A 25342-nucleotide genomic window follows, 5' to 3' on the forward strand; every position below is an offset into this window, starting at 1 on the left:
AAAGGGGCAGAGGGCATCAGCATTTTATTTACCCTCTCGGCGCAATGGGGCTAGGAAAAGGAGGCTGGCACTTGTGACTTGTCTCCCTCCTCTGAGTCAGAAGGTGATCGTAGAGGACACAGGCTTCCCTCCTCTGTTACCGCTCCCCCACCCCCAAACCAGAAGTTGTTTCTCTCATTCTGTATTCATTTTGGTCTTCTTGTACGAACAGTACCAGACCAACCTATTAGGGCGGCAGCCCCTAGGCACTTATGGCCTGGCCTGGCCAAGCCGCAGAGTGACAGTGGAGAATTTTTCGTGGGGCCCTGTGGGGGAAACAGGAAGTGGTGGAGGCAGGATGGGCAAGGCCCTAGAGAACCCTGTGCAAAGTGGCCCCGGGGTTCATCCATTTGGTCGGGTCAGCACAGCGTTCAAATGGAGCACAGCTTCGGCAGGACCCCCAGTGCCCAGCAGCCACAAAACTCCCAACCCTTTGACTCTCCTTTAATGCCACGTGAGGATCTCCTTTGCCCAGCTCCCAGGAAAGTTTGCCCTTCTCTGGCTGTTTCACCTCTAGGGGGCAGTCACCCTGCCTAAGCCAGCCGGGAAAACAGAAGATAAGGGGGGAAGAACAGTCATTCATGCACATCCCAGATCTCAGAGAGCAGTGGGGGTAGCTTTTTGTCCTGCAGGCGCAGCGCAAACACTTGCTCTGAGTGGACGCTGTTCAGTGTCCGGAGGCTCACCAGCTTCATTAGCATCCGTGGGAACATCAGCCGGTCCTGGGGGAGGAAAAGGACAAGTATGGCCTTTGTCTCTCTCCAGGGAAGGGGGGGCAAGCACAGGGGAGTTGTCGGAGAGGTAGAGAATTCTCTGCACAATATAATCACAGAGGGATTCTTGAAGGGAAGGCAGGTGTGCCAGGGAATGAGCCTGTGTTGAGAAGGGGCACCCAGGGAGGACTCACATGGGGGTGGTGGATGGAGACGTAGGCATGCAGGGCCTCCACATATGTGTGTTGCAGCCTCTCTACCTGGAGCTGGTCCTGCACGTTGGGCCGGTCTATAGTTCACCAACAGAGTTGAGGAGCAAGTCTGGCCAGGATCCATTCCATACCCCAAATCATAACTGGAAATAAGAACATGTCCTACCCAACCTCTCCTATCCCAAAGTAACACACGAAAGGCCTTCAGCCCTACAATGCCTGCTTAATGGCCCTGCAGCCCTCCTCAGTCAAGTCTCTTGCTCATTTTCCCTCTTGCCCCTCCGCACCTGCAGAAAAGATGCTGATGGCAATGAGCAATGCAAACTCAGCATCGTTGAGTTGGAGTTCATTCATAGCTCTGGAGAACTCGAAGATGGGGTTGATGAATTCCACTTGCAGCCCTGGGAGGACGAAGGGAGGCTGGGCATGTGGCATGAGCAGCAGGAACTTCCTTCTCTCCAACTCCACAACTTAGAGAACCACTAAGAACTCAATAAGAAGTCTCCAGGGCTCGGCTCTGTAACCTTGGGCAAATTTCTTAACCTCTCTAAGCCTCATCTGTGAGATGGGAATCATCTGAATTTATAAGACTGTTGTGATAGCTAAATGATAAAGCATGCAGAGTACTTAGCACTGTGCTTGGGACATAGGAGGTGCTGGATTAAACTATAATAATAATTCTTACTCTTATTAAAATTCTTGAAGCCCTCCGTTACTAGAAATAGAGGCAACTCATTTTAGTTTATAAAGACTTTTCCACTGGCAATTGAACTTACTTATTTGAATACTTAGAGATACAGTTCATATTTCATATCCCAGGGGAACTTAGCAATGCGGTTGAGGGTATGGACTCTGGTGCCAGACTGTCTGGGTTTGAGTCCTGGCTCTACCATTTATTAGGCTGTGTGACCTTTGGTAAGTTATTTAACCTCTCTGAGCCTTGGTTTTCCCAACTGTAAAATGGAGATAATAGCATCACCTCATAGTGGGTCCTTAGAATAATGTGTGGCACATATAGTAACTACTATATAAATGTTTGTTAAATAAGTAATAAAATTTCTAAAATAGAACCAGTCTTCTTGAGGAGACTTAACAAACTATACCTAAAGTCATGGTATCTAAAAAATACTTCTCCCATACACATTGTCAACGTCTCCCCAGCCCACACTCTCCCCTAGGCTTTCTCAGATTTCTTTCAGCAACCATCTGCTAACTTTTCCATTCGAGGTTTCTTGATTAGTGACTTCCTGTACTTTCACCGTGATGTTTATCAAGTGTGTGTTGGTCCATTTAATGGACAAGCCCCACTTTATAAAGTATTTGTTGGTGAGGTACTGAGCCTTGAATTGTGCTGAATAGCCTATTTGTACAGAGAGGACAGGAGGTTGTAGAGTTGGATTATGCACCCTGAAAGGGTCTGCTACTGCTTGCTGCCTGAACATCTCCAATGCCATCAGTCCACATCATTAGTCATGTGGAGGGGGAAGGAGATGGGACAGAGAGAGCCCCTGTTCTTCCTCCCCAAGGCCTCGCTGACAAAATAACAAATAAAAGGCAAAGATGATATCAAAACTGCTTATATATGAATCTATAAATAGTACAGATTCAGATAACACAAGCCTGAAAATACTGAAGGAACACGCACAAGAACTGGCAAGTTTTCAAAAGGAGGATGCTGTGAAGAAGAAGGCCATGGTTAAGGAGGGCTGGGATAACAGTCGCTTAGGGAAAGGTGGTTTGGTAGAGAAAGGGGCAGGGCTGGGCTTTTCAAGATAGAAAAAGTCATTCAATGGCCCTTATTAGGAGCCCATACATTCTGGCAGCACACAGAAGGCAAAAGCTGTCAACACAGCCCTGTCATGCCCTAGAGTTAAGGGAGAACTTTCTAGAAAGCTCACAGCCTGTGTTGAGACAAGAGACACATGAGCTGGCCTGAAACCATTAAGCAGCAGAGAAGACTTTATGAGCTTTTTTCCTGGAAGCCAGGACCTACCAACCCCAAGAATGGAGTCATGGTGTCAGCCATATTTTACAGACCCGCTCACTCAGCTGTCAGACTTCTCGGTCTCCTGTTGAGCATCAGTTCCAGTCCCTCCAAAACACCCTCAGCCTTCTAGCCTCTCCTAACTCTGCAGCAACTGAACGTGAGCAAACCAGCACTGCTCAGTCTGCAAGCGAGCGTCAGGTAGAGAGCAGCAATAGGAACCAATTTTTGGAGACAATTCTCCAAGTACAGGATGGGGCAGGAGCCTCCACTCTTATTTTAGAGCTGCCCCATCCAGGCGCGTCTGCTGTGTATCAGCCCCAGTTGCACGGCACTTCACAGACAGCAGGTGAGGAAGAGTCTGGTGAAGTTAGTGCACGTGATCCTTAAGGAGCACATCCGAGAAAGGCTTGCTCATTACTGACTACTAAAGGCTCAGGATGGTTTGTTTTCAAGCTTTTTTTCCTAGCTGTAAAATCTTTTCTTGAAGCAAAACATTATGCAGAAGCATGATATATAACAGAGTTAAATGGATCTTCTTGTCTGGCTCCATTTAAAGTAAGAATGAAGGAGATTCCTGTGCCCCGTTGTTTCTTCTCTAAGGTGACACTTCTATGGAACCCCTCCCTCAGGTTCCTTGGAACACAGTTTGAGAACCACTGGCCTAAGGCGATAGGAACCTTTCTGGGAGAGATGAGAGAGGCCTCTCAGCATTCCAACTTTCTGTTTTGGAAAAACAAGTGAAGCCTTCCCTTGACAGCCACCCAAACCTTGGGCCTGTGGCTTTGGAGACACTATGGGCCCCAGGACAAAAAGTGTCTGTCCCTCCACCCAGTCCCTTTGTGATCTCAGTTCTCACCTGCTTTGACAAAGTCTTCCCGGTTATAACTGAAATCTTTGAGGAAGGTGATACTTTCATTTCCAGGGTTGTACCTCCGAGATGTCTCCAGAAGCATTACCTGCACACAAGTAGCAGACGTCAAACAGGGACACGGTGGGCTGGTCTTGGCACGGGGCACCTTCAAGGCGAGGTTCCTACTTCCCAGTGGGTCTGGCTTCCCGGCTGGCTGGCTGGGGGCCCTTCCCACAGACAGTCCCGCTCTGGCTCTCCCTTTGCCCCTCGCCCTGCCAGCCACCTCAATCGCGGAGGTCTTCAGCAGGGCGATCTGGTCCTCTCGGCTGAGCTGCAGGAAGCCGGGCAGCTGTTTGGCGAAATCAACGATCTCCTGCACAGAGACGATGGCCAGCTCAGTGAAATGGGCAAAGCGCTGCTGCCGGGCCTCCCAGCTCTGGGGATCTGGTGCCATGGGCCAAGGCTATCCAGAAGGGCAAGGAGGGAAAACACAAACCGCCCTGAGTCAGACATCAAGAAGCCAGCTGGTGCTCTGGGCACAGCCGCCCTCCCCCGGTCCCTCGGGTACCGTGACTCGAAGCTGGTCAGAAAAGGAGCGTCTGTTACACTGTTGCTGGGCAGCCACCAGCTTCTCAATCATGCCCAGTTGCTCTGGGCTGAGTTGGGGCAGGATTTGGGGCGGGGAGGATGCCCTTGATGGCATGAAGATGGCCTGGGCCTGTTCCTCCTCTTGCCGCTTCAGTTTCTTCTGTCGGATCTGTTCTTCCGACAGGACACCTACGGATGGGCCAGATGTGAGGGGGGAAGAAGAGGGGGAAACAGGAAGCAAGGATGGGCCAGAGGGGTAGTTTGAGGTTCCAGAAAAGCAGAGATCAAAGGGTAAAGGCAGGGAAGAAATGTTCATCCATATGTAGGGACCACGCAGGAAGGCCCTGTAGGCTTGGCTTCCTGTCTACCCTCACAGCCTGGCATCTGCCGGTCCCCTCTTTCCCATCAGCCCCTTCCCCGTTCCTGTCCCCAGGTACTCGTACTCACACTCCTCCCGCATGCCAGCCTGGCGGCATTTGCGAAGGCGACACTCCTGGCACTTGCGACGCATATAGGTGTCCATGGGGCAGTGGCCCCCGCTGTGGCAGACGTAGCGCGCCCCTTTGATGACACTGCGGCGGAAGAATCCCTTGCAGCCCTCACAGCTCAGCACGTTGTAGTGGAAGCCAGAGGCCTTGTCCCCACACACGCTGCACATCTCGTTCCCCAGCATTTTGGGGGCTGGCCCCTTTTTCCGCTTTTGTGGACGGAGCTCTGGATACAGGGAAGTGCCTTAATGTTCTTCTCCAAGAAACAGGCTCAGTGCCCAGCTGGCCACTGCCCTGAGCACGCAGTGACCTTCGTGCCCTTTTAACACGCAGTCTAATCTCTCTATCATAAGAAAGTAGCTCTTATATGCCAAGTGCTGTTTATTATGTCCCAAGTATGTCTCAGTCCTTTACTTGCACTGATCCTGAAAACAACCATAAGAGATGGCTACTACTATTATTTACATTTTATGAGTAAGACTCTGAGGCTTAGAAGGGCCTAAGGTAGAGATAAAACTCACACTCAGATGACTCAGGTCTACCTGACACCAAAGCCTTGGTACTTAAACGTGACTTTATACGGTAAAAAGCCCCAAGATCCCCCTTCCAGATCCAGGAAGCCCCTAGCTCCTCCAAATCCAGCATCTCCTCACCTGCGGCCTCTGGAGGGGCCTCAACCCAGGGGAGCAGGGCTGTGGGATCCGGTGCCTCCAGCCCCATCCCCGGAGCGTCCCCGGCTGACGAGGGCATGCTGACTTCCTCCCTGAGGATGCAGTTGCTGCCTCTCAGCGCCGGGCAGCTTGCATTTTGTGCATCTGGTTCCCACAGCTCCACTGCAGAGTCTGAGCCCGGAAAGAGGCACAAGGCAGGGTCTCAGGTCGTCCCCCCTCCACTTCCCCAGCGTCCTGACAGGGAAACCGCCGGCTTATCTTCACCCATAGAGGGCAGCAAAACATTGGCTCAGGCTTCGAGACCCTGGGTTTGTGTGGGCTCTGGGGCTAGTTGCTTGCAATTCCCGACACCTCAATACCTTAAGTGAGAATGTTAACCTTTGTCCCCTTGGAGGGCTGACATGCATCTATTTCAGATATCACATAGAACTCTTAAAAGCCAGAGCTGGGTAAACACTGGACATGCCAACTCTCCCCAGCAGCAAGCCCAGAGTGAGAAGGACCAGTGGGTGCCTGCAAGCGCCAGGCACCAGAACCAGTCTAGAGGAATTCTGGGCAGAAGGAGGCGAGGATGGCGCTAGGCTGCTCCCCAGGGAAGGGCGGAAGGCAGGGAGTGAAGGAGGCTGATTCCTTCGGGAGGAGAGAGCTAGGGTCCTGGCTGAGGGGGAAGGGCTGGAGAGAAGAAGCTTACCAGGGGAAACATCAGGCACAGAGGCCTCCAGCCACAAGGACATCTCTTCCTGGAGCTCTGGACATTACCAAGCAACTGACCTGCAGGAACAAGCCAGGTTACACCCTCCCAGAACTGGGCTCCCTCTTTATCATGCTAACAACGGAGCAGCTAATGTTCACTTGGCCTGTGCAGAGGCTTTACATGCCCCCCCCCCCCGGCCCAGTATGCCTATAGAGTCAGGACTATTCTTTTGCCCATTTTACCGATAAGAAAACTGAGTTTCAAAGAGATTAAGTAAGTTGTCTGGCCACACAGTTAGACAGTAGTAGGGCCAAAACTCCAGCTCTGGTCTCTCTGAGTCCCAAGTCTGAGCTGTTGGCCACCTCGGCCTCCTGCTGCTTTTTCTCCCAGGGCTCATCTCCGGGCCCTCGGGGGATGTTGGGGCACATCCACCTTGGTTCTGTCAGAGCCTCTTCCCCCTTCACTCCAGCACTGGGGACGGCCACAGCTGGGCAGGACCAGGGCATGGGGTCGAGGCTCACTCCATCCAGTGAAATTTGCTGCTTGTTAGATAGCCTCACTCCTGCCACTTCACAGGATCGCAGCACAAACCTGCTGCCTCTGAGAGTTGCCCTAATTCACATACAGGACCTCCTCCCTCACAGGCCTTTAGGAGTTATTCTGGGACCTAAATAAAGTCCTGTTGCTGCCCATACCTCCATCACCATCATCATCCCTTACTTCTCCCCAGAGAGGTTCCTTTCCAAGATCCACAGGACACCCCAACCCCCACCCCACCCCCACACCCCGGACACACCTAGAGCCCCAGGCAAGTGCTGAGGAGCAGACCCACCGAGTGCCAGGGCCACGGGACTTCCTGGCTGGGGCAGTCTCTGGAGCCCCCTTGCTGAGAGAGGAGAACAGTGCAGTCCTGTCCAGGGGGCTTGGCGGTGGCCACAGCTGGAGCTGAGCAAGACAGGGGCTCGGAGCCCCAGGGAAGTAATATGGGGAAAGGCTGATGGGAGGGACTGCCAAGGGGTCGGGCCACTGCTCCTTCCTGCCAGGCAGACCCCGAGTCAGCGCTGGAGCCGACTGACTGGAGCCCTGGCCTCCTTCCCCCCGCCCATGGGACAGCTTCCCCTCCATGCTGACTCCTCCCCAGCCAGCCACCCCCTCAGCCCGGCGCCACCCCAGCCCCCCTACCCCCAACCACAACAGTCGCATTTCCCTTCAGACCAGCCCAGTTCCACGTCTCCCCTTCCTCTCCTCACTCGGGCTGCTCTTACAGAAGGACTGCCTCCCAGGCACCCCCACCCCAATCCCGGCAGCCTCCAGAGTCGGTGTTCCCTCCCCTCCATAGACATTTCGTGGAGCAAAGGTCCCAGCACGGTCTGGAATTGCAACACGGAGCCCCAGCCTGCTCTCCCAGCCTCCCTCCTCCTCCCCGGCCTCTGGGAAGAGGCCAAGCTGTCCCTGACAGCCCCAGGCCTCAGCCAAACTGGTACTACTCCTGGAATGGAGAGAGGCAGGTGCTGGGCCTTCCTGGGAGTCTTTGAATGGAGGTGCCCCGTGAGGGCTACCAACAGGGGAGCAATGGCAGGCATGGGATAGCGGTGGGGGTAGAGCTGGCAGGTGACCCAGGGGCCAGCCCAGTATGGGCCTGGGAAGGTATGCAAGTTCCCTTACCTGGGGAACAGTTCCATATGAAGTGATGACAGACTGTGTCCAGAAACTATTGAGATACAGCCGATAGCCGCAGCAGCCTTACTGCCCTGTTGCCTGGAACACGAGATCCATCCCTGAAGATACCGTGCCTTACTGATTTTATCTCCCCTGTAACCCATGGGTCAGGGCCTGGCATAGCACAGGCGACAGAGCAGGCCCTGTGTTCCTGCTCATTCCATGAATAAACAAGAAAAAAATTATGATCCCCTTCTATCATATACTTGTTATCTCTAGTCAATTTCATTTCAGCATGTTGATTCAGCTTCTGAGCTCTGGGCTCAGGTTTTGGGTTCAAATCTTGGTCTTGCCTCTGCCTCTTATTGATCTTGATTAAGCGACTTACTTAGTATCTCTGAAGGTCTGTTTCTCTATCTTTAAAACTGAGATAATAATGGTTTTTGCCACCTAAGGTTGTCATGAGAATTAAACAAGAAGTCATAGTACAATGTGTGGCATGTAGTTAAGTGTTCAAGAAATGGTAGCAGTGATCATGAAGTTTCCAATCCTGCCTGACCAGGAGGTGGCACAGTGGATAGAGCGTCAGACTGGGACGCGGATGACTCAGGTTCGAGACCCCGAGGTCGCCAGCTTGAGTGCAAGCTCATCTGGTTTGAGCAAGGCTCACCAGCTTGAGCCCAAGGTCGCTGGCTCAAGCAAGGGGTCACTCAGTCTGCTAAAGGCCCACCGTCAAGGCACATATGAAAAAGCAATCAATGAACAACTAAGGAACCGCAACAAAGAATTGATGCTTCTCATCTCTCTCTCTTCCTGTCTGTCCCTATCTGACTCTTTGTCTCTGTCTCTCTCTCTCTCTCACACACACACACACACTTTCCAAACCTTTCAGCTGTGGGATTTCCCTTCACTTTCAATCTGTATAGTCATCCCTCGCCATATCGTGGTTCAGTTTTCGTGGTCTCACTGTATCGCTAATTTTTAAATTGTATATATTTTTGTATCGTGGATTTTTCACTATATTGCGGGATTTTGCAGTAAAATAAGCAAAATAAGTGTGGGAAAGGTTAATAGCAGTGTGGGAAAAGTTTATAAGGGTGCGGGGAGGGTTTATAAAGCCTTAAAAATATATAAATAATTAAATATAAGGTTGCTACTTTGTGGACTTTTGCCCATCGTGGGGGGGTTCTGAAACTTAACCCCCGATAGACAAGGGACCACTGTATTGTTAACCTTCCAGTGCTTGTCCCCATATGCAAACTCCTCACTATCTCTTTTGGTCCTTAGAGCAGCCACAGGAAAGAGGATAGATAACACAAGCTCCATTTTACACACAGAACACTAAGCTCATGGGAGAGACTTCTCAAAGACCACACACAGTGGGCAGGCTGGGATCAGAATGCAGACGTCCTCACTCCAGCCCCTGAACTCTTTCTTTCTCCTGCGTCAGAGTCCAGGATAGTCTCGTCCTGTTGCCTCTCAGTTCTGCTGGACCAGTGCAATGCTGAGGTAGAAGAAGGCAGGGCTGGGGGCTGCGGCGGGAGAGGCAGAGAGCTCTGGGGATGCTTCAGTCCAGATGTGGGAGGCGAGGACCTGAGGTCACTGCTGGCTGTTCACCCCCTGCCCCACTCCCAGCTTCCTGCTCACAGGCTCTTCCTGTTTTGCCATGAACTCCAGTTCCCATGGGCCCCACATTAAAGTCCAGGCCAGGGGGCCAGGGCAGGCAGCCAGAGGGACTGAAACAGAGAATAGCAGGGCACCAGGAGAGAGGACAGAGGGGACAAGGAAAGAGTGGATGGTGACAGGGAGGTAGGGAAGCAGGATGGGAGAGGGCAGGGAAAGCAGAAATAGAACAGGAGCTTGGCGATAGAGGGGAGGAAGCACAGGGTGGGGCAGGGGAACAGGCCAGGGCTGGGAGCAGAGGCTTGCGAAGACAGCAGGCTGGGTGGTGTTGCAAAATCTGCCATGTACTCATTTTCGCATTTTAGAAAAGCCCCTCTGACACCCCCTCTCAAAGTTCTGCCTCTAGCTTTTACTTTTCTTCCTTCTCATCACAAGGTCACCCTTTCACAAGGCTCCCACCCTGGTCTGGACATCTCTGAGTCATGAGCACAAGGCTCTCCTTCCTCGTGCATGGGCTCCCTCCCGTTTTCACAAGGCCCCGGTGTCCTGGGAGAGTAGAAACCAGGACTCCAGCTCCTGGGAAACTGGAGCTGTTCTGTCCCAGCACCCACATTATCCATCCAGCTCCCTGCTCCGCCCTTCCCCATTCCTAGTGGCTCCGGGACAGGAGCATAGTCCTGGATGTCACTGCAACAGCTGCTTGCAAGGAACTCAGATGGGATGCTGGTCTGGGACCTGATAACTTATCTCCTGGGAGATGGGCAAAGCCTCTCTCATCCATTCCTGACCCACAACGCCCTAGTCAGCCCGCAGCCCGGGACCACAAACAAGCCCCACCTGGAGCCTTCTGACCCAGCCCAGAGCCAGTGGTGGAACATGCAGTTCAGGGTGCCATCTCCCCCATGGCCGGGAGCTAGCCTCAGCCTCGTCTCAAGCAGAGGAAGAAACACTGCCAGTGCTGTACCAACAGAGCTACTCCTTCAGGTTACAGGGTATCAGGAGCCCCCAACCCCCCCGAAGGGGGACTGGAGAGAAAAATGGGAAAAAAACAAAACCTGTTGGCAATATCTCCTGTTTCCATAGACCAACCACTGGACTTGTCCCCCAAGCCAGGGCAAGTAGTCAGGTGACCAGCAGCTAGAATCCCATGTCCCACTTTGCTAGCCCCTCCCCACAACACAATCCCACCAGGTGCATGGGGCCTTTCCTATTGTTTCCCTGGCTCCTAGAGCCGCACCATGCCTGGGAACACCTTTGCCGGTCTTCTAAGTCACATTTCTGATCCTCAGAACCTCCAAAGGCTTCTCACTACAGCGAGGGGAACCTTGAAGCAAATATAGCAGCATTTACCAGTCCAGGGAACTGGGGACTACCAGATAATTCCCCTGAAAGCACTCAAATTCCCACGAGACAGGTCACATGGTATGGTTTACAGGGATGGCCTAGGCCTAGGGCAACTGCTTCTTGCTCTTTCACCATCTGGAAAGGTGTAAAATGTGGGAGCATCTTGCAGGTCCCTCAAGTGATTTCTGCCCAACCTCCCAGTCGCAACATAGAAAAGAACCCAGTTCCACAACTGGCTCTGGGCTGGGTCAGAAGGCTCCAGGTGGGGCTTGTTTGTGGTCCTGGGCTGCGGGCTGACTAGGGCGTTGTGGGTCAGGAATGGATGAGAGAGGCTTTGCCCATCTCCCAGGAGATAAGTTATCAGGTCCCAGACCAGCATCCCATCTGAGTTCCTTGCAAGCAGCTGTTGCAGTGACATCCAGGACTCATCAGTGCTTCTTGGACTGATGAGTTCAGAGGTGATATAGAAGACAGAAGTAACATGTAGGCCCTACTACATTTATCCTCATACCTCACATATTGCCTAGGCGATAGTTACTAGAAGGGGGTAAATAACAAATTTGGATACAGGTATGCCTGACTCAAAAGCTCAAATTAAAAAAAAAACAACAACCAACCCTTTCCTCACTCCATTACACAAAACTGCCTCCCAGATGGAAATAATGGTTAACTCGCCTGGATTTAGGTTCACTTCTGCCAACACAGGGTAGAGCAGTGATTCCCAAACCTGGCCTCACTTTCAGAGATTCTGATCTATTTGGTCTGGGTGGCCTATGTATCTATGTTATCTATTCAGTCTACTCATCTACATGTCTTCTTTTTGTTTTTTGTATTTGTAGTTAGGAACCAAGGTATGGAAGACCACAGAATCATCTGGTACAAAACATGCAAAAGCTGGGGGTCCAGGGACCAGGGCTCAGCTATTGGCTCTACCGTGTGTGTGTGTGTGTGTGTGTGTGTGTGTATTTTTCTGAAGTTGGAAACGGGGAGGCAGTCAGACAGACTCCTGCATGAGCCCGACCGGGATCCACCGGCATGCCCACTAGGGGGCAATGCTCTGATGCGACCAGAGCCATTCTAGCACCTGAGGCAGAGGCCACAGAGCCATCCTCAGCGCCCGGGCCATCTTTGCTCCAATGGAACCTTGGCTGCAGGAGGGGAAGAGAGAGACAGAGAGGAAGGAGAGGGGGGAGGAGTGGAGAAGCAGATGGGCGCTTCTCCTGTGTGCCCTGGCCGGGAATTGAACCCGGGACTCCTGCACGCCAGGCCGACGCTCTCCACTGAGCAAACCGGCCAGGGCCTCTACCATGTTCTTGGTGTGACCTTCACTCTTCCTGGATTTCTCACAATACAAACTGGAATACCTGCTCCATTAACAAGGGATACTTCAGGCACAAAGGATATAGCCATATTTGAGCAAGTGGGAAGAAAGGCAAAAGATGAATTTGAGGGAGTTTTGTTCTACTTACCAAAATTTAGTGAGCCCAAGATCAACATTTAAAACTCACAATGGTTTGGGTAGTTTGCAAGGAAAGTAGAGGCATATTAAAAGAAAACACTCAAGAATCTCTAATACACAGTATCTTATCAGTTAGCCATGTCCCACCCCCACCAATGTGAAGAGGTTAATTTGTTAGAAATCTCTTTATTGAAGGTATTTTAGGACCACTAAATAGTTTAACAAATGTAACCTGAGCAGCCTGTGAGAAACATCCCATTATAAAGACTACTTAACTGGGAATCAGAAAACCTGAGTTTTAATTCATACTCCTAAACTGTGTGACCTTGGACAAATCACTTCCTCTCTAGGTGTTTTTTTGTTTATTCGTTTTTAATTAATTAATTTATTTATTTTTACAGAGACAGAGAGAGAGTCAGATAGAGGGATAGACAGGGACAGACAGACAGGAACGGAGAGAGATAAGAAGCATCAATCATCAATTTTTTTGTTGCGACACCTTAGTTGTTCATGATTGCTTTCTCATATGTGCCATGACTGCAGGCCTTCAGCAGACTGAGTAACTTCTTGCTCGAGCCAGTGACCTTGGGTCCAAGCTGGTGAGCTTTTTGCTCAAGCCAGATGAGCCCGCGCTCAAGCTGTCAACCTTGGGGTCTCGAACCTGGGTCCTTCTTCATCCCAGTCCGACACTCTATCCACTACGCCACTGCCTGGTCAGGCTCTCTAGGTTTATCTGTAAATACACTGTTCACAAAAATTAGGAGATTTTTTCTTTTTTTTAAGATTTTACTTATTCATTTTAGAGAGGGGAGAGATAGAGAGAGGATGAGGGGAGGAGCAGGAAACATCAACACCCTATATGTGCCTTGACCAGGCAAGCCCCATGTTTCAAACTGGGGACCTCAGCGTTCCACGTCAACATTTTATCCCCTGCACCACCACTGGTTAGGTGGGATATTTCAAAATAAATATGAAGCTACAAAATATCTCCTAATTTTTGTGAGCAGTATAGGACTGGGTTAGAGCAGAGATTCAAAGATGCAGATTTATGAAGCCTATGGGTGGTCTTTATGAACCATTTGAGATTATGTACAAAATTCCACTTGTGTTTGTGTGTGTGGACATTTTTCTGAAGAGGGGACTAAATTTTTATCTGGTCTCTAAAGGAGCTTGTGACCAAATAAGAAAATTAAGAACTACTTCGTTACCAGGACTTCAGTTCATATTCTAGTAACAACTACATTAACAGCTTTGGAAGCAAAGTTTAGATCCTGAGGTATATATAAATAATTGAACCTGGAGTCCTAGGGCAAGATAATGACCCTGCTTTCTTCCATATAAGTCTGATTAGGTTTTATTTTTGTGATGACCTGAGGTGCTTTGCTTCTAGTGGGTAGACTGGACCAAAGCATCCCAAAGAACTATATGATCTAACCTCCTAGCCCTGAGTCACTTCCACCTCCTTTGGTCACAAAGCCTCTAGACCAAATTGGCTGCACCTGGGCCCTAATGGCCAGTGCCAAGAGGGCCTCTGATTCTGGGAAAACTCCACCTACTCCCACTTGGTTAAGTTCCTTCCCCTTATTCCTATATATCTTCCTACTGTTCTGAAATTCCTCCCTTAGGGATTCACTGCTTTGGTTTTGCAAAGTCTGAACATCCTGTACAACCCAACTCCTTTGGGAAGACGCGTGACCTTCTCATTGTAGTTGACTAAAACTGGGAATGGTGGGAGGGCAGGGAAATGACTACAAGGGTAAGGGAGAGGGCTCCGGAGCTTTGCTCAGGGCATGAGCAGTAGGATACGCTGGGACCAACATCAAGGATATAGGGAGTCCAAAGGGCTGTTTACACACTGTGCCCTGACCCAAGGCTCAAATTCCACCCGAATGCAGGCCTGTGGAAAGGGGCGCTCTATACCACCCCCCCGCCCCAATTCTGCACCCGCTCCGGCTCTGCGCTCAGGCCCAGCAGCATCCGGCCCGCGGGGGCGCTCGCTCTCCCGGGCGCAGTCCACAGCGTCTCCGCCGGCCGAGGCAAACCCGAGCTCAGAGTTCTTTTTACCAACACAAGGTCTTGAAGCCCTTAGGTCGTGCTACATTCCCAAGTTCCTCCGCCATGGCCGGACCGCGAGTCTCCTACAAGAATTCCCTCCCAGATTCCTCCTTGCACCGTCCCTGCACCTCCTTTAGCAAGATGGTAACGGGTGCACTTCCGGCGTGTGTCCTTAAGGGTGCGTCCGGGCGGCTGCTGCAGGTGCCGCCCAGTGGGTTCCACCCTCTTTGCTGCAAAGACGATAACGGTGATGGCGGGCGGACAGCTTGCCTGGAGCTGGGCGGCTCTTCTCCAGCTCCTTCTTGGCGTGAACCTGATGGTGATGCCACCCACCCAGGCTCGGACTCTGCGCTTCGTTACCTTGGTAATGAGAGATGGGGTCGCCAAAGGGCTCGCTAGAGCTAGAGGGCACAGGCTTGCTGGAGGGAGAGGCGGGGCTTGTGCTGGGCTTGGGGGTCTGAGGAGGAGGAGCTGGTTTAGCGGGACACCGATGCTCTGCGGGTTTGGGGGCCTGGATTCGGAATTCATGTGGAGCCCTGGGGTATGGCGGGGGACTGGGGTACGCTGGAGTCCGCATCAGAAGATAGGTCAGACGAGTCTGCCCTGGGACAGAGATGTAGTCGAATGGTTAAGAGACCCACCCCTACAGAAATCTTTGGTGATCTTTTTTCCAGTCCCGCCATCATCTGTCTGCCTTGCCTTTTATTTTCTCTTTTCCTTTATTATCTGTACCTTTGGCTTTGTCTGTGATCCCGGGGTCATTGCTTAAAGTTAGACTCTGGAACCTGGAAGAAGTTACTGACTTCTTAATTGTGGTCTTTTGCAGTAGGTAGAATTAAGGTTTCCCAGTGAGAGTTCCCTCTCCAGCATGGGGCAGAGGTGGGGCTCCGTGTCCCCATCAAGGAGATCTACTGACCTGTAGGCAAACCATTTTCTTTCATCAGCTGTACCGACATGGAGACCGGTCGCCAGTGAAGACATATCCCAAGGACCCCTATCAGGAAGATGACTGGCCCCAGGGGTTTGGCCAACTAACCAAGGTGGGTCAGAAGCCAGTCCTTCCTCAGTATGAGCTGCAGATTGAGTGACCTCTAGAGCAGCCTACAGAACTTGGGGCCCCAAGAAACTGCCATGTCCATTCAGGGTGCTGTCTTTGACCAAATTTCTTAACCATACTTTCCTTTGTGCCCAAGACAACGCCATGCACAACTGGCTATTTAATAAACGACTTCCGGGATCCCATTAACACCCTCCTACTTCCAGCCAGGGGTAAACTTGGAAAGCAACAGTGCTGAAGCCCTGTGGGATTTGTGAGCCATCCCTAACCCTTGGGTTTGCCCGTAGGAGGGGATGCTACAGCACTGGGAGCTGGGCCAGGCCCTGCGGCAGCGCTACCATGGTTTTCTCAACACCTCTTACCACCGGCAAGAGGTAAGGCTGAGAGCTCAAGATGCAAGGCTAATGGGATCTGCTGTCCTCGACCTCTGCCCTCCGGGAGCCTAAGGGTCAGGCTGGGCGCTTTCTCCTCCTTCCATGCATTTTTGGTTACAACTACAGGACAAGACATCCAAGGGCTGTCTAGAACAAAACCCTAGAGGCTGAGTTGCCCCTGCTTGAATAGGAAGAGGCAAACTTACCTCGCACCCAAGCTTGGACTTAAGGAAGGGTCTGGCAGAGTAGTTTCTGGCTCTGTGAAATAACTCAGGCTTTTCATTCAAAACACTTACTGAGCACCTACTATGGGCCAAGCATTATGCTAGCCCTTTGCATATAGTGGTGCACCACACAGATATCTCTGTCTTTGTGGAGCTTAGGATGTAGTGGGGGTGACAGATAAACCACACACAACTAAAAGTAGCAGGGAAGATAGAGAGAGAAAGTCAGGGAAGACTGGCAAGAGTTTTGGCTCCGTGAAGCCGTCTCCCCATCCCCAGGATGGGGATAGCTGTTCCTCTGGTTCCCACTCTCAGCCACACTGTCTCAGAAGTCTCTAGATGTTGTTATTGTTCCCTTGAGGGCCAACTCTCTCCTGATCTTGCTCTTCTTCACAGCTTTCTTCTCCTTTTCCCACAAACAATTATCTTTGTTCCTTATCTTATTTCCTCTTTCTTGTCTTCAAGCCAGTTTATAAAAGGGATTGTGAATGGAGATAGTTTCCGCCCTCAACAATCCTGGCCTACACAGGGAGACAGATGTTATAAAACTGGACAGGCCTGACCTGTGGTGGCGCAGTGGATAAAGCATCAACCTGGAACGCTGAGGTCGCCGGTTCGAAACCCTGGGCTTGCCTGGTCAAGGCACATATGGAAGTTGATGCTTCCTGCTCCTCCCTCCTTCTCTCTCTCTCTCTCTCCTCCTCACCTGAAATGAATAAATAAAATTAAAAAAAAAATTTAATTAAAAAAAAACAAAAAACTGGACAGACAGATAGACCAGAGAGCCTTACTATGAACTTTGGGCTTGGAGGACCATTTGAACTGGAGCCATTCTCAGAGTGGTGAAAGCTAGCCTGCAGCTGTTTGGGCCCTTGCTGAGAAGAGGGAAAGGCCAGAGAGGTTGCAGGAGCCAGACACACCAGACACATGGTGGGATTACAATTGTTGGGTAACCGTCAAGAACAGATTCTTCTCCTAGGGCCCCCCTGAGGAGACAGAGCTCCCTCCCACTCACAAAAAAGACTTATTGTTACCCCTACAGGTTTATGTGCGAAGCACTGACTTTGACCGTACTCTCATGAGTGCCGAGGCCAACCTAGCTGGACTCTTCCCTCCCAATGGGATGCAGCGCTTCAACCCAAACATCTCTTGGCAGCCTATTCCTGTCCACACTGTGCCCATTGCCGAGGACAAGGTAAGACTGGCCAGCGCTTCCCTGAAGGTGGTGAGAGGGACAGCTCTGGCCATGAGCCTTCTGATCACTGAGTCTCTCTTTGCCTCTACTTCCCCCTTTGGTTTGCAGCTGCTGAAGTTCCCACTGGGCCCATGTCCCCGTTACGAGCAGCTGCAAAATGAGACCCGGCAGACACCAGAGTATCAGAATGAGAGCATTCAGAATGCAGTGAGTGGGGCTAAGGTGGAGGTCATCACACTGTCGTTTATCTCAGGGCAGGACTGATCCTTGATCTCTTTTTCATAGCAATTTCTGGATATGGTGGCCAATGAGACAGGGCTTACGGACTTGACACTGGAGACCATCTGGAACGTCTACGACACACTCTTCTGTGAGGTGAGCCCACTTGGCGTCCCCAGTGTGACCAGTCTGCTCTTACCCTCAGCAGGCCCAGGTGACCAGAACGCGTAGGACACAATGCCTGGCTGCCATTCCCACTAGGGAGGTCCAGGCAGGCCACCTGCTTCTTGTGAAACAAGGGAACTTCCCTCAAGGGTGAAAAAGAACCCCAGAGTGGGAAATAGTTTTTTAGTTGTCAGCAGTTCCTGCACTTCTCCACCCAGAACTCTGGCAGTATCCAGCTCCACACTGCTGAGCCATGCTCTTTGGGCCCGTGCGTCCTTCCGTGCACCCTGCAGCCTCAACATTGCCTGCCGTGTCTCCTGGTGCCAGGCCCCTGGCTCAGCTCTCCTCTCCTCTCCCTCCCCTCACACACACAGGCACCTTCTCACTGGAGAAGAGAGATGCCCCAGGAGAGGCTCTGGCCTAGGCCGGGGGAGCTAACCTGCCCACTGCGATACGCAGAAAACACATGGGCTGGTCCTGCCGCCCTGGGCCTCCCCCCAAACCGTACAGCGTCTGAGCCGGCTAAAGGACTTCAGCTTCCGCTTCCTCTTCGGGATCTACGAGCAGGCAGAGAAGGCCCGGCTTCAGGGAGGTGAGCGACAAGAACAGCATGTCACTCCCTTCCTCGGGACCCTACCACATTAAACATCTGTCCCCCTAAGTCACCAAATTCGTAGCACATTTGTCACCGTGTGAATGGCATGAATGGTCACAATCAGGTTTGCATGATGCTCTTCTACCATTCTTATTCTTAAATTTCAGAAGACCCTTCCCTCTTAAATGAAAACCTACCTCCAGAGAACCACTTAGAAAAAAAGCTAAGAGGAATACATGTCCCTCTTTCCTGCTCTGAGCGCCCAAGGCAGTGCTGCTGTCAAATCTGACATCATCGTGGTTTCAGAGCCTGCCGGTGGCAGAGTTCCCTTGGCCTAGGGCCACCCGTGTGTTCTGAAGCAACCTTAAGTGTATATGTGTTCCAAATTGAAGGGAATTCTATAATCATGGGCAGGGCCTCATTTATTTATATACACAGACATGTTTCTACATCTGTGTTGAAACATAGATACCTTATCTTGCTTCCCTCTGTAAATGTAAAGTGGTCAGAGAGCAGGGTGTGCTGAGTTCTCCTGTGGTTCCCAAGCCCCTGAAGAGTTCTCTGTATGGTGAGCAGACTCAGGACTAGCAGAAGGTGAAAGGACCACAGTTAGATCTGATCAAAAGACAGTGATGGCTGTGGCCCGGCAGCTCAGTTGGGTAGAGTGTCATCCCAATACGTCAGGGTTGTGGGTTTGATCCCTGGTCAGGGCAAAAAGCAATCAATGCATGAATAAGTGGAACAACAAATCGATATTTCTCTCTTTTTCTGTTTCTCTTAAATCAGTTTAAAAAAAAAAAAAAGACAGGGATGGCTGTAGCCACTGACACTGGGGACTTTTCTCCTTCAGGAGTCCTGCTGGCTCAGATACGGAAGAACCTGACGCTGATGGCAACCTCCTCCCAGCTCCCTAAGCTGCTCATTTACTCCGCAGTAAGCTCCCTAGTCCCCAGCGTGCTAATGTCAAACAAGGAGCTGGTTTCTTCTCTGTTCAGTGCCTGGGGCTGGGGGGGAGCAGTGATAACGGGGAGCCCCTCTCCCTTACAGCACGATACCACCCTGGTTGCTCTGCAAATGGCATTGTATGTCTACAATGGTGAACAAGCCCCCTACGCCTCCTGCCACATGTTTGAACTGTACCAGGAAGATAACGGGTGAGTGGAGCTCCCACTCTGCCCCCTGGAGGCGCCCTGGCGCGGCGGCTCCGGGCAGCCTGCGGACTCCGTCACAGCCTGGTGAGCAGCTTCCCCCTTGTCTCCCGTCATCCCCTCAGGAATTTCTCAGTGGAGATGTACTTTCGGAACGAGAGTGACAAGGCCCCCTGGCCGCTGAGCCTGCCTGGCTGCCCTCACCGCTGCCCACTGCAGGACTTCCTTCGCCTCACAGAGCCCGTTGTGCCCAAGGACTGGCAGCAGGAGTGCCAGCTGGCAAGTGACCCTGCGGACACAGGTGAGCTGCTGCCTGCCGTGCTGCTCGTGTCCCAGAACGACTTAGAATTCACAGCCACACGTTGAGAGCAGTCGCACTTCCAGCCACCTTACCTCATTTTCTGGACAGTTTTCTTCCCCAACCTGAGACCATGTTTCGCCTTCTCCCTAATTACACCCAGGTGGTGCCTTCACTTTTTCTTCTTATTATTATTCTTTTTTATTTAAATGTTTTTTTGTTTTATTTTTCATTTTTCCGAAGCTGGAAATGGGAAGGCAGTCAGACAGACTCCCGCATGTGCCCGACCGGAATCCACCCGGCATGCCCACCAGGGGGCGATGCTCTGCCCCTCTGGGGTGTCGCTCTGTTGCATCCAGAGCCATTCTAGCGCCTGAGGCAGAGGCCTCAGAGCCATCCCCAGCGCCCGGGCCATCTTTGCTCCAATAGAGCCTTGGCTGCGGGAGGGGAAGAGAGAGACAGAGAGGAAGGAGAGGGGGAGGGGTGGAGAAGCAGATGGGCGTTTCTCCTGTGTGCCCTGGCCGGGAATCGAACCCAGGACTCCTCCTGCATGCCAGGCCGACACTCTACCGCTGAGCCAACCGGCCAGGGCTTAAATGTTTTATTGATTGATTTTTACAGAGAAGCTGATGCTTTTGTTAGAAGCATCAGCTCATAATTGCTTCACTCTAGTTGTTCATTGCTTGCTTGTTAGTTCAAGCCCAGGGTTTTGAACCGGCAACCTCAGCATTCTAGGGCACTGCTCTATCCATTGTGCCACCACAGGCCAGGCAACCCCTCACTTCTTTTATCACTAAGAAAATAGAAGCACTCAGGAGAGAACTATCCCATTTTCCCACCACCACATCTTCTAGCTTGCACATTTGCCAGCTTATTTGCTGGTACAAGCTGCTACTTGAGCCTCCTCACCCCAGTTATACTCTGGGCCTATCTGTTCTCACCTCCACAAGGACCTCGGATGTCCCACTGTTTTCCTCTCTACTAGATCAGTCCCATTTCCAAAGCCTGCCGAAAACCTCTCAGGCCCGCACTTTCACCAGCGACCACGCCATCCCCGTGCCTTGTTGAGTGCAGTCCTCAGAATTGCTTAGACTTCAGATTGCCTCAGAATCGCTTCCTCACTGTCTGCTCGCTCAGTCACACTGGACAGGCTCGTGGCTCCTTTCACTCCGTTCACCTTTTTTTTTTTTTTTTTTTTGTATTTTTCTGAAGTTAGAAACGGGGAGGCAGTCAGACAGACTCCCGCATGCGCCCGACCAGGATCCACCTGGCACGCCCACCAGGGGGCGATGTGTCACCCTGTCGCGACCAGAGCCACTCCAGCGCCTGGGGCAGAGGCCAAGGAGCCATCCCCAGCGCCTGGGCCATCTTTTTGCTCCAATGGAGCCTCAGCTGTGGGAGGGGAAGAGAGAGACAGAGAGGAAGGAGGGGGGAGGGGTGGAGAAGCAGATGGGCGCCTCTCCTGTGTGCCCTGGCCGGGAATCGAACCCGGGACTCCTGCACGCCAGGCCAACGCTCTACCACTGAGCCAACCGGCCAGGTCCTCACTCCATTCACTTTTGTTAAGGTCCAGTGACTCCTTACCGAAGCCTGTGACCAATTCCTAATCTGCTTCTCTCACCTCTCAGCAGCATTACATAACTGGTCACTCCTTCCCTAAACACATTCTTGGCCTCTCTGGTTTTTCTCCTGACTTCTAGGCACCTACCGTACTGGCTTCTCCCCACTACCCAGAGGATGGCCTGGGACATCTTGGCCCTTTTCTCAGATCTGTGCCCACTCCCAAGACAATCTTTTCCAACCTCATGGTTCCAGTATACCATCTTTATGCTAAATATTGTGTCTTTATGACTTACAGATTCATGACCTCTTCTCTGAGCTAGACTAACATTCCATCCAGATGCAGACTGGAGGTTTCTACATGGATGTGACATCTCAAAGTTGATGTCTAAAACCAAATGTTCTTCCTGCAGAAATCTGTTCTTCCTCCAGGCTTCGCCATCTTAGTAAATGCCACATTAGTCACCTAGTTGCATAATCTAATCCTAGGATTTATCTTGAATACTCTTTCTCAGACCCTGTAACCAATCCACTAGGAGATCCTAGCATCTCAATCTTTAAAATACATGCTCTTACCTTTTTTCTTTTCTTGTGCTCTTACCTTTAATACTATTTTTTTGTGTGTGTGTGAGAAAGACAAAGAGAGGGAAAGATAGGGACAGACAGGAAGGGAGAGAGATGAGAAGCATCAGTTCTTCATTGTAGCTCCTTAGTCTTCTTAGTTGTTCAGTGATTGCTTTCTCATATGTGCCTTGATGGGGGGGGGGGGGACAGTGGCTACAGCAGAGTGACCCCTTGCTCAAGCCAGCGACCACGGGGTCATATCTATTATCTCACGTTCAGGCCAGCGACCCCACACTCAAGCTGGTGAGCCTGTGCTCAAGCTGGTGACCTTGGGGTTTTGAACCTGGTTCTTCTGTTTATCCACTGTGCCACCACCTGGTCAGGCTACCTTTAATACTATTAACTCACTGTCTGATTTTTCTTTGTTCAATGCATTTACTTTTTTTTTTTTTTTTTTTGGTATTTCTCTGAAGTTGGAAACGGGGAGGCAGTCAGACAGACTCCTGCATGCGCCCGACCTGGATCCATCCGGCACGCCCACCAGGGGGCGGTGCTCTGCCCATCTGGGGCGTCTCTCTGTTGCAACCAGAGCCATTCTAGTGCCTGAGGCAGAGGCCATAGAGCCATCCTCAGCGCCTGGGCAAACTCTGCTCCAATGGAGCCTTGGCTGCGGGAGGGGAAGAGAGAAACAGAGAGGAAGGAGAGGGGGAGGGGTGGAGAAGCAGATGGGCACTCTTCTGTGTGCCCTGGCCGGGAATCGAACCTGGGACTCCTGCACGCCAGGCCGACACTCTACCACTGAGCCAACCGGCCAGGGTGCATTTACTTTTGAAATGCAATACCAGCCTGTCCGGTCCACCTGGATTTGGTAGTTGAGACAGTCAGCAATTCTCCATTTGGTTAAACCAAGCACTCTTGTGTCTGTATAGCTGGGTCTTGGATCTGAAGCTTTTCCCGTTACAGGGAAGGCAGCATGACTCCATGGCTAGAAATCTGGATGCTGTGTCAGACATTGATTCCTGCCTGCCTTCTTGTCATCAGACTTTTGGCAGGTTATTTAACCTCTTTGAGGGCTTTCATTTTATCAATTATAATAAAAAGCCTACTTTGGAAAAAACAAAATCAAAACATGCTTTTGCTCCCTAGATCTACCATCATCTCTTGCCTGAACTACTGATAAGCTTCCTCATATTCTTTAAAAAATTTTTATTGATTTTTTAGAGAGAGAGGAAGGGAGATATCGAGCTAGAGAGAGAGAAACACCAATTTGTTGTTCCACTCATCCATGCACTCTGGTGGATGCTTGTATGTGCCCTGACTGGGGATCAAACACACAACCTGGGCGTGTTGGGGCAACTCTCGAACCAACTTAGTTACCCGGACAGGGCCCCTAATGTTCTTTTTTTTTTTTTTTTTTTTAATTTCTTTTTTACTGTGCCCTGGCCAGGAATCGAACCCGGGTCCCCCGCACGCCAGGCGGACGCTCTACCGCTGAGCCAACCGGCCAGGGCCAAGGGCCCCTAATGTTCTTTGTGATTCTCTTCTTGTCCATACAAGTCTATCAGCACAGCAGAGTTAATTTCTTTTTTTGTTTTTTTTTTTTTTTTTACAGAGACAGAGAGAGAGATAGACAGGGACAGAAAGACAGGAACGGAGAGAGATGAGAAGCATCAATCATCAGTTTTTCGTTGTGACACCTTAGTTGTTCATTGATTGCTTTCTCATATGTGCCTTGACTGTGGGGCTTCAGCAGACCAAGTAACCCCTTGCTCGAGCCAGTGACCTTGGGTGCAAGCTGATGAGCATTTTGCTCAAGCCAGATGAGCCCGCGCTCAAGCTGGCAACCTCGGGGTCTCAAACCTGGGTCCTCCGCATTCCAGTCCTACGCTCTATCCACTGCGCCACCACCTGGTCAGGCCAGAGTTAATTTCTTTAGAAAAGTATATTACTTTCACATTACTACCTTCTTAGAATCTCTCAGTGGCTTCCAATCACATTTGGAATAATATCCAGGTTAACACTTGGCCTGGCCCTCTCCTCTCAGCTCCTACTTGCCCCTCACTTACTTTGCTCTTATTACATTTTCTTTTCTTAATTTACTAATTTTAGAGAAACAGAAACATCCATTTGTTCCTGTATGTGCCCTGACTGGGGATTGAACTCACAACCTCTGTGCATCAGCCTGACACTCTCAGCAACCGAGCTTTCTGGCCAGGGCTCTAGTGATACTCTTGATGATCTTAGGGCATGCCACGCTCCCACATCAGGGCCTCCTGCACCTTCCTGTCAGCTCTTCATCCCACCACAGGACTGTCCTCTCCAATCTCTGTATGTCTCACTGACTCCAGGTCTCTGTTCAAAATATCCTTAGTGATGCCTTCCCTGACTGACCTGTCCGTCTTTTCCCTCTTACTCTGCTTTGCTCCATGGCATTTGTCACTAACTGTGGCTATCCCCATTGTAAGAGCAGCCCCTGGCATGTGGTAGGCAATCAGATATTTGTGGAATAAATGCTGACATGCCCTTTTTCTCCCTGCCCCTGTGCCCAGAGGTGATCGTGGCCTTGGCTGTATGTGGCTCCATCCTCTTCCTTCTCATAGTGCTGCTGCTCACCGTCCTCTTCCGGATGCAGGCCCAGCCTCCTGGCTACCGCCACGTTGCAGATGGGGAGGATCACGCTTGACAACCACTCAGCCCCCTTCCCTCTGTCTCCTAGGGGAGGTGGGCTTGGCCCTCACTCCTGACTGTTGCTGCTCCCCAGCCCATGGACAGGAGACCCTGGGTTGGGCCTCCCTCTGATTACCCCAACCTAGATGACAAGTAGGACTCGGCTTGGTCCATGGCACCTGTCATTCAATATTCATGCGCCCTATGTTTAGCAAGTACTGTGTTGGATACTGGCTCTCTCCAAACAAGATTTGCCTCCTCCCTGCTCCCTGAGGACCTGGAATGTGTACAAGTATTCAAGTTCCATTTGGGACCTGGGATAAAGAACTGAAGGAGTTGGTGGCCCGCTCTGCCTTGGCCCACCCCAGCACCACCCCCAGTCAGGACCTGGTCTCTCTTCCAGCCCGGAGTCTTTGGCAAATGGCTTAGAAGACACAGTCTTGTCTCTCAGTGCTTATTCTACTGGGACAGACTGCATAACTGTGGGGGCACAAACTGGCCACCCAGGAACCAGACCACCCAGCAGCTAGCCAGTCAAGGGTCTCTTTGTCCAGCTGAAGCCACCAAAGAGTAAACATACTGCTCAGGCATCCTCGTCACCCCTGTAGCTTGAGCAGGTTGGAAGGGTGTTTCTACTTGGGTGGGCTGGGAGCAGAGCGAGTTGTGGCACAGTCATGAAACTGCGATCCCCCTCAGCTGGGCTGGGGGCTCCACGGATGCAGGGTAAGTGCAGGCTGCGAGCTGGCCAGCTGTTGAATGGACCACAGCAGGGCTAAGGTTTGAGAAAAATGAAAGTTTTGGACTCTGAGTGCTGTTTCTGTGCCTTTTTTCATCTTGGAGACCCAGGGCTGCTCTAGCCAGGTCAGTGCTGGAAGAACACTCAGAAGCTCAGTT

General features: G+C 51.3%; 2 protein-coding genes across 9 annotated transcripts; one reads left to right on the plus strand and one right to left on the minus strand.

Moving 5' to 3' along the window:
- Positions 1-59: 59 nt before the first annotated feature.
- Positions 60-7988, minus strand: NR1H3 (nuclear receptor subfamily 1 group H member 3). 8 transcript variants are annotated; one of them, XM_066361853.1, is made up of 11 exons: positions 7908-7988; positions 7075-7278; positions 6240-6319; positions 5531-5719; positions 4837-5103; positions 4370-4578; positions 4085-4264; positions 3808-3907; positions 1252-1365; positions 947-1041; positions 60-761 (listed from the first exon to the last, which is right to left on the minus strand). In XM_066361853.1, exons 3-11 carry the CDS (start codon positions 6280-6282, stop codon positions 615-617), a joined length of 1344 nt encoding a protein of 447 aa, XP_066217950.1. In that variant the 5' UTR covers positions 6283-6319; positions 7075-7278; positions 7908-7988; the 3' UTR covers positions 60-614. The 8 variants fall into 8 exon arrangements, 7 of the variants coding, with proteins under 7 accessions (XP_066217950.1, XP_066217992.1, XP_066217939.1 ...); XM_066361895.1 differs by lacking the exon at positions 7908-7988 and adding an exon at positions 7458-7561 and having other exon boundaries at positions 4085-4174; XM_066361842.1 differs by lacking the exon at positions 7908-7988 and adding an exon at positions 7458-7561.
- A 6600-nt stretch (positions 7989-14588) lies between these two features.
- Positions 14589-25256, plus strand: ACP2 (acid phosphatase 2, lysosomal). Its single transcript, XM_066361975.1, has 11 exons — positions 14589-14746; positions 15327-15422; positions 15727-15813; positions 17080-17232; positions 17341-17439; positions 17518-17607; positions 18076-18208; positions 19062-19144; positions 19259-19365; positions 19485-19660; positions 24331-25256. Exons 1-11 carry the CDS (start codon positions 14633-14635, stop codon positions 24462-24464), a joined length of 1272 nt encoding a protein of 423 aa, XP_066218072.1. The 5' UTR covers positions 14589-14632; the 3' UTR covers positions 24465-25256.
- The last annotated feature ends 86 nt before the right edge of the window (positions 25257-25342 follow it).

This window comes from Saccopteryx leptura, chromosome 1, assembly GCF_036850995.1.
Source record: "Saccopteryx leptura isolate mSacLep1 chromosome 1, mSacLep1_pri_phased_curated, whole genome shotgun sequence".
NCBI lineage: Eukaryota > Metazoa > Chordata > Mammalia > Chiroptera > Emballonuridae > Saccopteryx > Saccopteryx leptura.